At 42.6% G+C, this 11973-nt stretch overlaps 1 protein-coding gene across 1 annotated transcript; it reads left to right on the forward strand.

Annotated features, from left to right (window-relative positions):
- Positions 1 to 382: 382 nt before the first annotated feature.
- inpp5ka (inositol polyphosphate-5-phosphatase Ka) lies at positions 383 to 11553 on the forward strand. Its single transcript, XM_071905138.1, has 13 exons — positions 383 to 479; positions 894 to 985; positions 3016 to 3120; positions 3237 to 3345; positions 3752 to 3868; positions 5100 to 5275; positions 5820 to 5931; positions 6157 to 6266; positions 9439 to 9673; positions 9983 to 10120; positions 10207 to 10290; positions 10478 to 10582; positions 10896 to 11553. The coding sequence occupies exons 2-13, from the start codon at positions 903 to 905 to the stop codon at positions 10974 to 10976; spliced, it is 1455 nt and encodes a 484-aa protein (XP_071761239.1). The 5' UTR covers positions 383 to 479; positions 894 to 902; the 3' UTR covers positions 10977 to 11553.
- The last annotated feature ends 420 nt before the right edge of the window (positions 11554 to 11973 follow it).

Raw genomic sequence — 11973 nt, forward strand, 5'->3', positions numbered from 1 at the left:
CTTGCACAGTACAGCATATCATGCTATTCTTGTCTTTTTCAGTAGGGACGCTGTTGGCCTGTTTACAATTTGACAGTTCAGTTCATGTCAAGTTACATCTTGGAATATCAAGCTAGACTTCCGGTTAAAACTTTCATAATAAAATCCTTATTGATGAATGTCTAATACAGAATGCCAATGTGAAAGGAATATGTCGTAAATTAAATCACAATTGGGTTTTCTTTTTCAAATTTTCCTTTTCATAGCATATATTCATAGACAATCCTACGTAAGAGTCTTTAATTATTATTAATATTCTATTAAATGTGACAGATTCTACGCTTTTATTTTGAAGGCAAAATCGTCTGCCTTTAGATGTTCTGCTAGTACTCTGGTGGGGTGACGCAGCCCACAACACTCGAGTGTGTACCATCACACTGCAATTTACTGTAAATGTCAACGCAAGAAAACAACGAAAATTACTAGCAAAGCATTATCAGGTAGTATACGAGATTTAGAACACCTATGCTGGCGGTTATTTATCACCCATTTTATGCACCGATGTAGTTTGTTAATGCTAACCTTACTGATGAGAAGCTTGGTTTCCGTTAGCTAACGTTAGCTAACAAATGACAGTTGACACCGCAAGCGATGCATGATATCAAGGCCACTGTAGCCTACTAACTTTGTGATAAAAATAAACGTGCATACAAACCAGAACTGAATGTTCGCCATATTGTATTTTCACATTCATTCCAAATCCCTATACGTTACAGTGTTAACAAGTGGTTAGTTACGGCTTTACTATTGCACTTATCTGTTTTTTTTCTAAGTTACTGTTTTACTTTGTTTCCACTCCAGCTGTTTTTGTGCTGACACTAGCTATATCGCTAATTTGCTTCGATGCCTTCCAGGTGTTGATAATGGAGGAGACTGAGGAGCAGTCGAACGCCCAGAAGTCAGACTTCAGTGTGAAGAAGGGACATGACGAGGGAGAAAGCCTCAGGTTGGACCCTAGATATGTGCTCGTAACCAAAACTCAGTTTAAAAATGTAATGTGTCCATGCTTATCGGCAAACGTACGAACCTGTTACCAAATTCGGTGTACATCTGACCCACCAAGCAGCTTTTACTTCAATAGAATCACACCTTTTATAGCTGGTTTGCATTGCTCGCTACCGCGGTATTTTGGAGGAAGAACAACGGGCGAACCAATCCTAAAAAATATATCTTTTTAATAAATGCTGCTTGGTGCTGCTTGCCAATAAGCAAGGCAGCATTCAACTGACAGTTTTTGGCGTGACGTTTTCTCTATAGAAGACCTACTGGACCCCTATGCTAAGCTTTAAGTCCACCAAGGCTCTTTCTGGTCTGATATGTCAGTTGTGTTGTGTTGGGTAGCTGTTACCTAATGTCATTGCAAGGCTTTTCTGGAAGCATAATTGGCTGTTTCATTAGGTTTGAATGCCAGTGCAATGTCTGCCAGTCCACAAACACACACCTAATACGGATTAGAAAGGGGGAAAAAGCAGCTGTGTTGCTAGTCTGAGGAACATGCAATTGAGTGCCCAGCAGTGTGTGAATGTGTGTGTTCTGTATGTGTGTGTGTGTGTGTGTGTGTGTGTGTGTGAAAGTGTGTGTGTGTGTGTGTGGGGGTGCCAGCATTTTTATGTTTAAGTATGTCACCGTGTTTCCCAATTTTTTAATAGGCCTAATGTTCACCATTACACAATGTGATTACAGTTCCTTTTTAGTACACAAAGAAAACGTTCTTGTAGATAAATTAACCACTTTCCTAATCACTCATTCCCACGCCAGAGTCCCCAAATCCCCAAGCCAGGATTTTCCTCATCTCACTCAGTGGTTTGACTCTAATAAGGAAGCCACCAAAACTTTGGATTGTTGCTCTTTTCTGTTCTTTCCTCTCCATCCAACCTAACTTGAGATTGTCAAATGCTGGGTAATTTTTAATTGTGGTACTTGGTGACACCATATTTTCTGAATAGAAAGGTATTCACGCTGCTGGCGATACTGGATCCTTTGGCAAACACGTTGGTCTTTCATACTTTTGCACTGCAACGCGTGGAATACCAGGAAGAGAGGCATTTTGGACTGCCAGACCCAGCGCAGTCTGCTGACCTCGCTGCGCTCCACACCCCGACTCTCTAGACTAACCCTGCCCAGAGCAGCCACCACTCTTTGAGCCGTAATGGATGAAATCCGTCGGCTGTTTGGCGCCGTGGGACGCCTCCGCACTGACAGCCTTGCCAGCGATGCCACCCGGTCAACAGGCAACAAGCAGGCGCTGTGCCAACGGCTCAACCAGCTGATGACCTGTGTGGACGACTTGGACCCCAAAGACAAGCTGCACGATAAGGTGGCCAAGACCCTGGACCACGCCTTCATCATCTGTGGCAAGAAGGCCAACAAGCCTAAGAAGGACAGCTTCAGGTGGAGAACGATGCAGTGTAGCCTCTTCCCTTACTACTACTTATTCATTGCTCTTGCCTGAACTCTTTTGGTCTTTCTCTTTAACATGCTCTTGTGGGTTGAATGAACCACTTAATCAAAGACACTGTTGATTCTTGTTGATTGAGACCCTCCAGCAGAACTCTGTCCTTGAATTTTCTCTGAATTTTTCTCGTCATACACGTTACCGTTGTAGCTGAGCACGGGAAATACAATTATACGTATTATGGATGTTTTGAGTTAGTGTGTGAAAGAATGACTGGTCTCTTGTAGCAGCCTGATCAGCTTGTGGTAGTAGCACAGTGCTTGCACTGTGTAACAGCCCCAGATCTTAATCTTTGTCACTGTGCTTATCTTTGGCCCTTGCTACACTAAATGAAGCTCTTTGTTTCTAAAGTATTGTGGGTTATTTTCCTCCAAGTAGAGAGGTGCAGCTGAATGTTATTCCATTTAAAGTTAATTTATTGTTTGAGGAATAACTTGACACTTAAATGGTCTATCTATTATTGATGTATGATGTACATTTTCTGAAAAGTGCTGTGCAAATCCTCGCCTCCTCGTCTGCAGGCTGCACATGGTCACATGGAACGTGGCCACAGCCAATCCTCCAGATGACATCACCTCCCTTCTCCATCTGAACTCCCCCAAGAGCCCAGACCTCTATGTCATCGGGTAGGTCGCACAGGGAATGTGCATTGATTGGTGAGGTCACTAATTTGATATGACTGGGTATATTGTGGAGAGACTGAGGAGTAAAACCAACATGTGTGTGTGTGTATGTGTGTCAGTCTCCAGGAGGTGTACTCGGGGCCAGTGAGGTTCATGTTGGACATGACGTTTGATGACCAATGGAGTCAGCTGTTTATGACCACCTTAGCACCACGGGGATACCTGAAGGTACGGATCAGCGTCTACTTCTGTCAGCAGGACTTTGAGTTAGAAGGGGTTCACACTATTCCACTTTTTTTTTTGTAGGAAAAACCTTGCCTCAAACGCCTTTTGTGGTGCTAATGGAAGTGGCACTGTTTGCAGTAGATGCCACTACAGCAAACAGTACTTATGTCCAACTTTCAGACACTTAGCAGAAACTCCCACAGCACAACCAGTGTGCTCCATACAGACTTTTTATGATCAGAATGATGGCTGCTACCAAGTTTACTACTGCTACTTTCAACATTTTCACTGAGTTTCAGATGAGTTGTGAAATATCTTAACGGCATCTGAGATAGATAAAATCTATCCATGTCCACACAAAGGAGGTGTATTTTATGTACTGTGAGTGTGTGTGTTTGCTGGTATTCAGGTGTCGTCCATCAGAATGCAGGGTCTGCTGCTGCTCCTCTTCTCCAAACTGGAACATGTGCCCTTCATCAAAGACATCCAGGCCACATACACACGCACAGGCGTTTTACATTACTGGGTGAGAAATGCAGGTCTACACACACATATACACACATAAACACATTCGATTAGAGGAATTAGGATTAATGGAATGGTATGTGTCAGCTTGCTAAAGCTGGAGACACACTACAGGACTGAATAGGCTGTGCAAAAATTGGACATCACACACTTAATGACTGGCATTCACAGATTTTTTTGTCTTGTGTCGTAGAGGCGCACACACTTGACAGCCAATTGGATTTGGGGAACGCACACTAGACGAGTTCTCACACCAAATACAAAAACACGACATCTCACGCTACTACAACACAGAACCATAACAACCATGCAGGTGGAGCAGTTTTATTTCCACACTTCCTGTATTTATTTCCTTCCCTCAAATTCAACTCTTTATTGCTGGTCTCCATTCAGATTTGACGTCACACTACAGCACAACATCAAAACTTGTCCAGAATCGAGTCATAGAAATCCAACGTTTGAAATAATGGTGATGGTCTCCACTGGATCGGGAGGCAAGACCCTCGGATACTACAAGATCATCTGATCTGTGCTGGTCATCCAGTGCGACCGCCAACTCAGTCTGATCTCGATATTTCAGTTGTGATGGCCAAATCTTGGCTATAATTGGCCTAAAAGTCATGTAGTGTGTCACCAGCCTAATTGAGATGTGCCTTCTTAAGAAAGCACTGAATACATGTGATGAAATAACATTTGTTATTTCTGCTCTGTGTCCTGTGTCAGTCTCCAAGCAATACAATTAGCCAACCTCCTCTTGCGTGTAAAGAGGAAGCAGTAGACAACTGAGACCTGCACAAAATCCTGGAATAGATTTTCTTCATACTGGAATAACTGTAACTCTAACTTTCAAATAAACATTTTTAAGTTATTCACATGATGGGATTTTCAGTATGAGCTTAATGTCATTTCCCCAAATTTCTAAGGGTGTTATATCCATGCCTTTTCCAGTCAGCGGAAACTATATGATATGAACAGTAAAACACTAACAAGTTTTTAGGTAGCAGGTTTCTATCAATGTTGTTGCAATTCCTACTGGTGCTGATAGAGGGTGATAAAGGTCAAACATTAATGCGACTTGATGCCGCTTTAAAGTTTTAGCTCTCTAATCTGTCAGTCGTAAAAACATGGTATCGGTGCATCCCTAACATAGCATTAATAAACTGAATGGATAATGCAAAATAGTTAAGCAGAATTTGCCATTCCTCTTTCCTCTCCCTCTCTCTCTTCCTCAGGGTAATAAAGGTGCCGTGTCCATCCGGTTGTCTTTATATGGCCACATGCTCTGTTTTCTCAACTGTCACCTGGCAGCTCATATGAAGTACGCCACAGAGCGAGTGGATGAGTTCGAGTACATCCTGGACACGCAGACTTTTGAATCTGACAAGGCTCTGAGAGTCCTTGACCACAGGTCAGTAGACACGCAAGAATACAATACCCAGTTTCCCCACGCCGATCTTTAATGTTTCCACTCATCTTACAAATACAGCACATCATGTTGTCTTTTGACTGTATGGAAGTGAAGTGAAGGACAGCATTTGAGGACAGTTTGAGAGATCTCAAAGGAAACTCATTCATTGCTGTCTCAACAGTATTTCTATTGAGAAGCAAACATTGAGTAAGTAGCATAGGAAGCCTCACTAGTCTGATTAGTTCTGCACCATCACATGTCTATGCCTTGTTGGATTTCTCAGTTGAAACACACACCACCCTGGAATAATACTATATTTCTTTTTCACTTTGCCTTAAGCCAGTCTGGTGAATTTCAATCATCAGGCAGTTTTTTTTTACACAATTCTCAGGCGATGTATACCTGATTATTGACACCTAAAATCACAAGTTTAAGAGAATGATGCCCTTGTGAACTGATATTAGGCCGCTTCCTTCCACCGATCCCTCTTTGTTTATCCATCAACATCTCCCTCCCTCTCCCCTTGGTCCCTTTCCTGGCCCAGGCTGGTCTTCTGGTTTGGGGATCTCAACTTCCGGATCCAGGACCACGGCATGCACTTTGTGCGCTCCTGTATCAACAACCAAACCTACAACCTGCTCTGGAGCAAAGACCAGGTTCGACCCTTTAAGTGTCCTTTACCATATTACAGAGATGCCGACAGACATGTAACAGTGCCAATGTAGTTAACTCCTGTTCCCATGCAGGTCCTGGCTACCAACACAACAATTGAGTGACTTGCGCATGTGTAACCAGGATAATAGGATTAGTCTCAGAAGTTCATCAGTCTGAAGTGTGTTGTGTTCAGGGAAGTAATGGAACGTGTGTGTTGTCGTTCTCAGTTGACCATGATGAAGAAGAACGAGCCGATGCTCCAGGAGTTTGAGGAGGGACCTCTAGACTTTCAGCCCACGTACAAGTTTGACTTAAACTCTGACACTTACGACAGCAGGTAACTGTCTCCAACAATCACACTTGGACGCAGACACATACACCACTGTGAATTCCAACCGCCTTGCATCTGTCATAATATTCTTTAAGTCACTCTATCTTCCAAACTCTCTTTCTTAATATCTTTATTTGTGAATATTGAATCTACGCCTCTTTTCGACTTCACAGGCCCTACAGGACATGGTTTGCCTTTAAGTAAGGGTTCAAAACACATTTCTGTCTCCATATCTCCCTTAATATGTCACATGTCGTCCTCTTTAATTCACCTAACTGCACTATACTGTGGGTGTACATACTGTTTTGTATGCAGTATATTAACTTTAACTCTCTGAATCACATGCTTTCAAAGGCCAAATGAGGCCAAGTTATCTCCGTCTACAGTGTAGTGCAGATAAACAAGCTGGTACCACTAACAGTCTTTGCAAGAAAATGACAGATTGTCTCTGCAATGAAAAGGTTGAAATGCTTGTTCCTTCTGCAAAATCCCATCTGGGCCCACAGAACAGAGGCTTCTAATTCTGTTGTTTTGGGGGCCGATACTGTTGCTGTTATTCAGCAAAGTATCAGTTGTCCATATTAACCCACATTTAAACAATGTAATACCATCCTGCTACTTAGATATTTTGTGTACAAGCTAGTGGTGGAGCAGCTGCTAACATGCATGGTCATAAATAGAAGCTTTGGCAATACAGGAAGTATGAGAGTGGGTGATTCACTGTGTGTGTGTGTGTGTGTGTGTGTGTGTGTGTTTGTGGGGTGGGGGTTGGGAGTGTAATTGGAGATCACCCATCCAATGTCTACTACCTCCGATATGATGGTGATAACAGCTATATAAAAAGTCTATAAAACCTGCAATGAAATTTTATTTTCTTTGCACATTTTATTCATTTGTTTAATTGTTCAATGTTGGTTGTAAGATTTTCAGTAATTTTACAGTAAAGGCAGTAATGTATCGCCTACCACTGAAAAATTGGGTTCGGTCACCCACACTTAAGGAACTGCTAACCCACTTAAATGGCATTCAGTGGAGAGTTTTAGTGTTTCATGATGGTCTTAATGTTATTTCAGAAGATTTTACATCCTGAGAAGAGTCAAATTTGTCAGGAAACGCTGAATCCTTGTAATTTGGGGGATTGAGTTTTTAGGTTTGAATACGGTCAGATTGAAAAGATATTGGTATTGGCCTTCAAAAACCCATATCAGTCTAACCCTTGTACATACCCCTGTGTAGCCTTTATAAAATGTGTCTTGAAACATCTTCTTCACACATCAAAATCTGTGGCTTGGTATTAGGGATGCACCGATCCGATACTGATATCGGATATCGGTCCGATACTGACTCAAATAGCTGGATCGGGTATCGGTGACAATGGGGCCGATCTATTCAATTCAATTCTATGCTTATGTCTACGTGCGCATACTACGTCATGCGTCAGCAGCGCGCCGGTAGACCCGGCCATTTGCCTTCGGTCCGTCCGGTGGCTCCTCCGGTCCAGCACATGGATGTATTAAACTAGGTCCAGCAGCTCCCGAGGATGCCTGCCGCGCGCAGCGTCTCGCGCACTGAATTCTCGCTCATGGGGCGCGAGCCTCCCGCAGCTAGCATCCAGGCTAACAAGCTAACCTGGCGCCCAACCCTCATAACAGAGCCGGGGTCGGGGTGAGCTGACCGGGGGTCGGGGTGAGCTGACCGGGGGTCGGTGCTGATGCTCGGTAGTTAAAAACACACCTGCATGAATACTTTGTCTCGGTTATATGTTTAAACTCTCCCGGGTCACCGCGCGGCCGAGCAGGCTGCCATTTAACCTGCTAGGTAAAGTAGTTTTCCACCAATTATACAATCGGCGCGTCCAGCCAGACTCCATTCATAAATCCAAGGTTTACGGGGACTCGGCTGTAGGTCAACGTTGTTTCCTGCCACAACACGATTTAAAGTGTTTTCCGTGTTCGTCAGGTACTGCTGCTCCATTCGGCCGACACATAGTCAGACTAACATACCTTGATTTTTTTTCTGAGGGCTGTTTCATAAAGCAAGATTACCAGTTAAGCCAGAGTTATTTCAGTAATTTAGGCTTATTCTGCATATTTTGAATGTTTTGTTTTTACCAAGTTACTTGTTTATACTACTTGTGTGAATTGTGATTTAATTTATCAAGTTTGTTTGCACTAGTTTGTGACTTAATTGTGATTTAATGTTTACATTTTGTTCTCATTTGATGCAGTTGTATTGTTTTATACTGGAATTTTAATTCCTGACCAATTTGTTGCTGCATTTAAAAGGTTTACACTTGAATTGTAATTCCTGTTAATTTTGAAGATGTTTTACCAAGTTGCTGGAGCACGATTATTTATTATTTTAATAATAAATAACAATTGAGTACATTTATATCTATGCATTTATTTGTTACATTTTGTTTTACAAAGTTAGGAAAGCAATGTTAAAGTCAAGCCTGATGTTGCTTTACACATAAAAGAATGATCCCAGTCTCTTCCACACAGTGAGGCATAGCCTACAGTTTATTAATTAAACACTGGTATCGGATCGGTACTCGGTATCGGCCGATACCCAAAGCCCAGTTATCGGTATCGGTATCTGGACTGAAAAAGTCGGATCGGTGTATCCCTACTTGGTATGTAGTATTAAAAATATCTCAAGTATTACATTTCATAGTACAAGATATCAGCTTGTGTCACTTTATTGGTGAGATGTAGAATAAAATCAAAACAACTTAGCATTTACACATCTCAGTCTAAGAACTTTGTTCTTCCATTAGTGAGTGCAAGCTCCTCCTCCACTCCTGAAAAAGGCACATGACCGCAGCCTGGTGTTTGCAAAAAGGAATGTGAAAGACTGAAAGCATGAAAGCAAAAGACTATGTGGTCTGAAAAAGTGCAAAACACTTTCAAGTTACCCCATCATCAGTGGCATTTTGGATCTAGACATTTTTTTTCTTCTATTTGTGTATCTTGATATCTAGCCTGTTATGGTATTGTTGAATTGTGACAACCTTACATTGTTCTGCGTTTTCTTATCATACTCATATTTTCATCCATCACCCAGTCATATACTTCTTAACAGCCTTCATTCTCAGTCTGAGTAGATCTTCATCTCCTAACTAAATCCTCCTGTTCCCTGCTCTCCGTCCCTCCATCGTGTCCAACCATCTGTCCAGCGGTAAGAAGCGTAAACCGGCCTGGACGGACAGGATCCTGTGGCGGCTCCAGCCCGAGGGCCCGCCCCCTGCAGAGAAAGACGAAGACGAGGACCCCGGATTGGCTGAGAAGAATGCCACGCAGCAGGAAGAGGTTGAGGAGTACCCTCTGAAGATCAGGCAGGACTCGTACACCAGCAACATGGAGTACAGCATCAGCGACCACAAGCCTGTCATAGGCCTCTTCACCCTGCAGGTGAGATACTAGAGCCTGGTCACCCTCTCAACCTCCCTTCACTCTCTCTCTTGCTTTCTCTCTCTCTCACACACACACTCTATTTCTTTCTTCCCTCTTCCTTCACTCCTGTTGCTGAAGGTCTGTCTTACACTGTTGGTTCTATGATTATACGGGTCGATATTGGCCTTTTATTTAAAATCGGATAACAGCTAGTCAAGTGTTTATTTGCGGTTTATTTGATTCCATATTTATTGTAGAATTGATCTGCACTTCACTGGTTGTCTATGGGAAGCCCTTCCGTTAAGTCTCTCTCTCTCCTCCCTCCAGTTGAGGAAGATGTACGAGACTCCTCTGGTGAGTCTGCAGGCGGAGGGCGATTGGAGCGCTGACATCGACGCCATGGTCCTCTACAGCCCTCTGCAGCCCTTCCCCTCCAGCGCGTGGGACTGGATTGGACTCTATAAGGTTGGGAGAACAACAGTGGTATAACAGTGGCATTTTGAATGTGATATTTCAGTGGTGAGAGGCTTGAAACTATGAATGCATTTCAGGTCGGCTTCACCAGTGTGTCAGACTACATCACCTACACCTGGGTGAAAGACGATGAAGTGTCCTGCAATGAAGAGCTCACACAGGTAACAAGTGTGCCCATGTGATTGACTGCTAGTTGAGTTGCATTTTGTTGCTTTAAATCCACCATCAGATGGCAGCATGGCGATGTGATTGCTAGCAGTGTGAATGCAGAATTACACAAGTGTTTCTGAACAAAATATATTATAAAAAAAACACAATGGAGATAAATGTTTCTCTGTATTCCTGTAGGTGTATGTTAGTAAGGAGGAGATCCCTGTGCTGGGAGGAGATTGTGTGCTGTGTTACTACAGTAGTACACTGCAGTGCATTATTGGAATCAGTGAACCATTCAAGGTGAGTATGAAAGCTGGAATAGTTTAGCCACCACAACCTTTCTTTTTTTAATATACTGTGGGTATCGGATATCAGTTGATTACTTAATGTAGAATTTGGTGGATTACTTGGCTCTACGTGATGCATTTTGGAGCACATATTCTTAGCTGAATCCAAAAGGTTTTTTTTCTCCACTCGTCCCATTGGACAATTTGAAACAGATTTCATTTGTCCAGTCAGAACAAGTACAGTTCCTTGTCAAGTAAACAAGCCCCAGTGTTGAGTCCAGCAATACTCGTAGAAAAAATAATTAATCCACAAATCTCTCTTTTAGGTCCACGAGTCCAAGGTAGCCATTGAGGAGGGCTTGGTGCCTGAGAACATCAACGGACTTGACAAAACCACAGCCAGTTAAGACCTCGGGAATCAGTCATAGATGTTGCATGAGAGATGTATCTAGAGATGGATCTATTTGGGCCCGCATCTCCTGGACCACAACAAGGCCTGTAGTAACTGCAGTTAAAGTGTTTCCTAACCTGCCACTGGAGGAGCAGATTAGGAAATGCTGTGCATTCACGCTGTTGCACATCCGCACTGACCTCTTCTGATCTGACAGCTCCAATGCCACTGGTGTAGCTATTGGTTACTTAAACCTACACGGCCAGTACACTTTTTCATGAATGATCTCTAGGGTCAGGTTCTCTGTACACAGATGAAGCTTACTTTTAAGTCGGACTGAAATCAAAGCAGAAAACATCTTATTCAAACACCATAGACAGATTTGTTCAAACTCCATTGACTGACTAAGAAGGTGAGAATGTGTAGGTTGAGAGAATGGAAGCTCAAAAAATGTCTGTGTGATAGCGAATAGAGTTATGGGTGGAGATTGGGATGGTAGGATGTGCAATATGAGTGCAGTCAGCAGCTTTTGCATTAATTGGAGGTTATGTAATTAATGAGGTTATGTGATTAATGAGGAAGGAAAAGATTAGACTTAAAGGATAAGGCTGGTGTTTTTTAATGCATTGCTTACCGTCAACAAATCCTATGAAAATAACAAAATCAACAATGTGTTTGCTTTACTCCCGTTACTTTCTGACTTCACACGTACCGTTTTTAGCTGTCAACCCGGAAGTAATTGGCTCCAATTGTAAGCTAAAAACTTTGAAATACAGCTCACAAAGACATAGTTTCAATTTTAAAAATCGCTAACTGTTACCACGAAAAGTCAGGCTGTTGTAGTTATTACCAAATCAAATTCAAATGGGAACAAATTCTTCATTACGCTGGGGACTATTTTCGGTGCTACGGAACTACTTTCCTGAGATCGCAAACGTGTTTACAGCCGGCTTATTAAGTTGTTTGTGGAAAAAGTCGGCCGGCCCGGTGCATCGTGATGATGAAATATGCTG

This window comes from Centroberyx gerrardi, chromosome 6 (genome assembly GCF_048128805.1).
Source record: "Centroberyx gerrardi isolate f3 chromosome 6, fCenGer3.hap1.cur.20231027, whole genome shotgun sequence".
NCBI lineage: Eukaryota > Metazoa > Chordata > Actinopteri > Beryciformes > Berycidae > Centroberyx > Centroberyx gerrardi.

Excerpts from the sequence above, each read along its gene's own strand:
- inpp5ka (XM_071905138.1), top strand. The coding sequence starts at position 903 with ATGGAGGAGACTGAGGAGCAGTCGAACGCCCAGAAGTCAGACTTCAGT. Across the intron at positions 5,932-6,156 it reads TGCTCTGGAGCAAAGACCAG|TTGACCATGATGAAGAAGAA; the intron begins GTTCGACCCTTT and ends TGTCGTTCTCAG. Across the intron at positions 9,674-9,982 it reads TAGGCCTCTTCACCCTGCAG|TTGAGGAAGATGTACGAGAC; the intron begins GTGAGATACTAG and ends TCCTCCCTCCAG.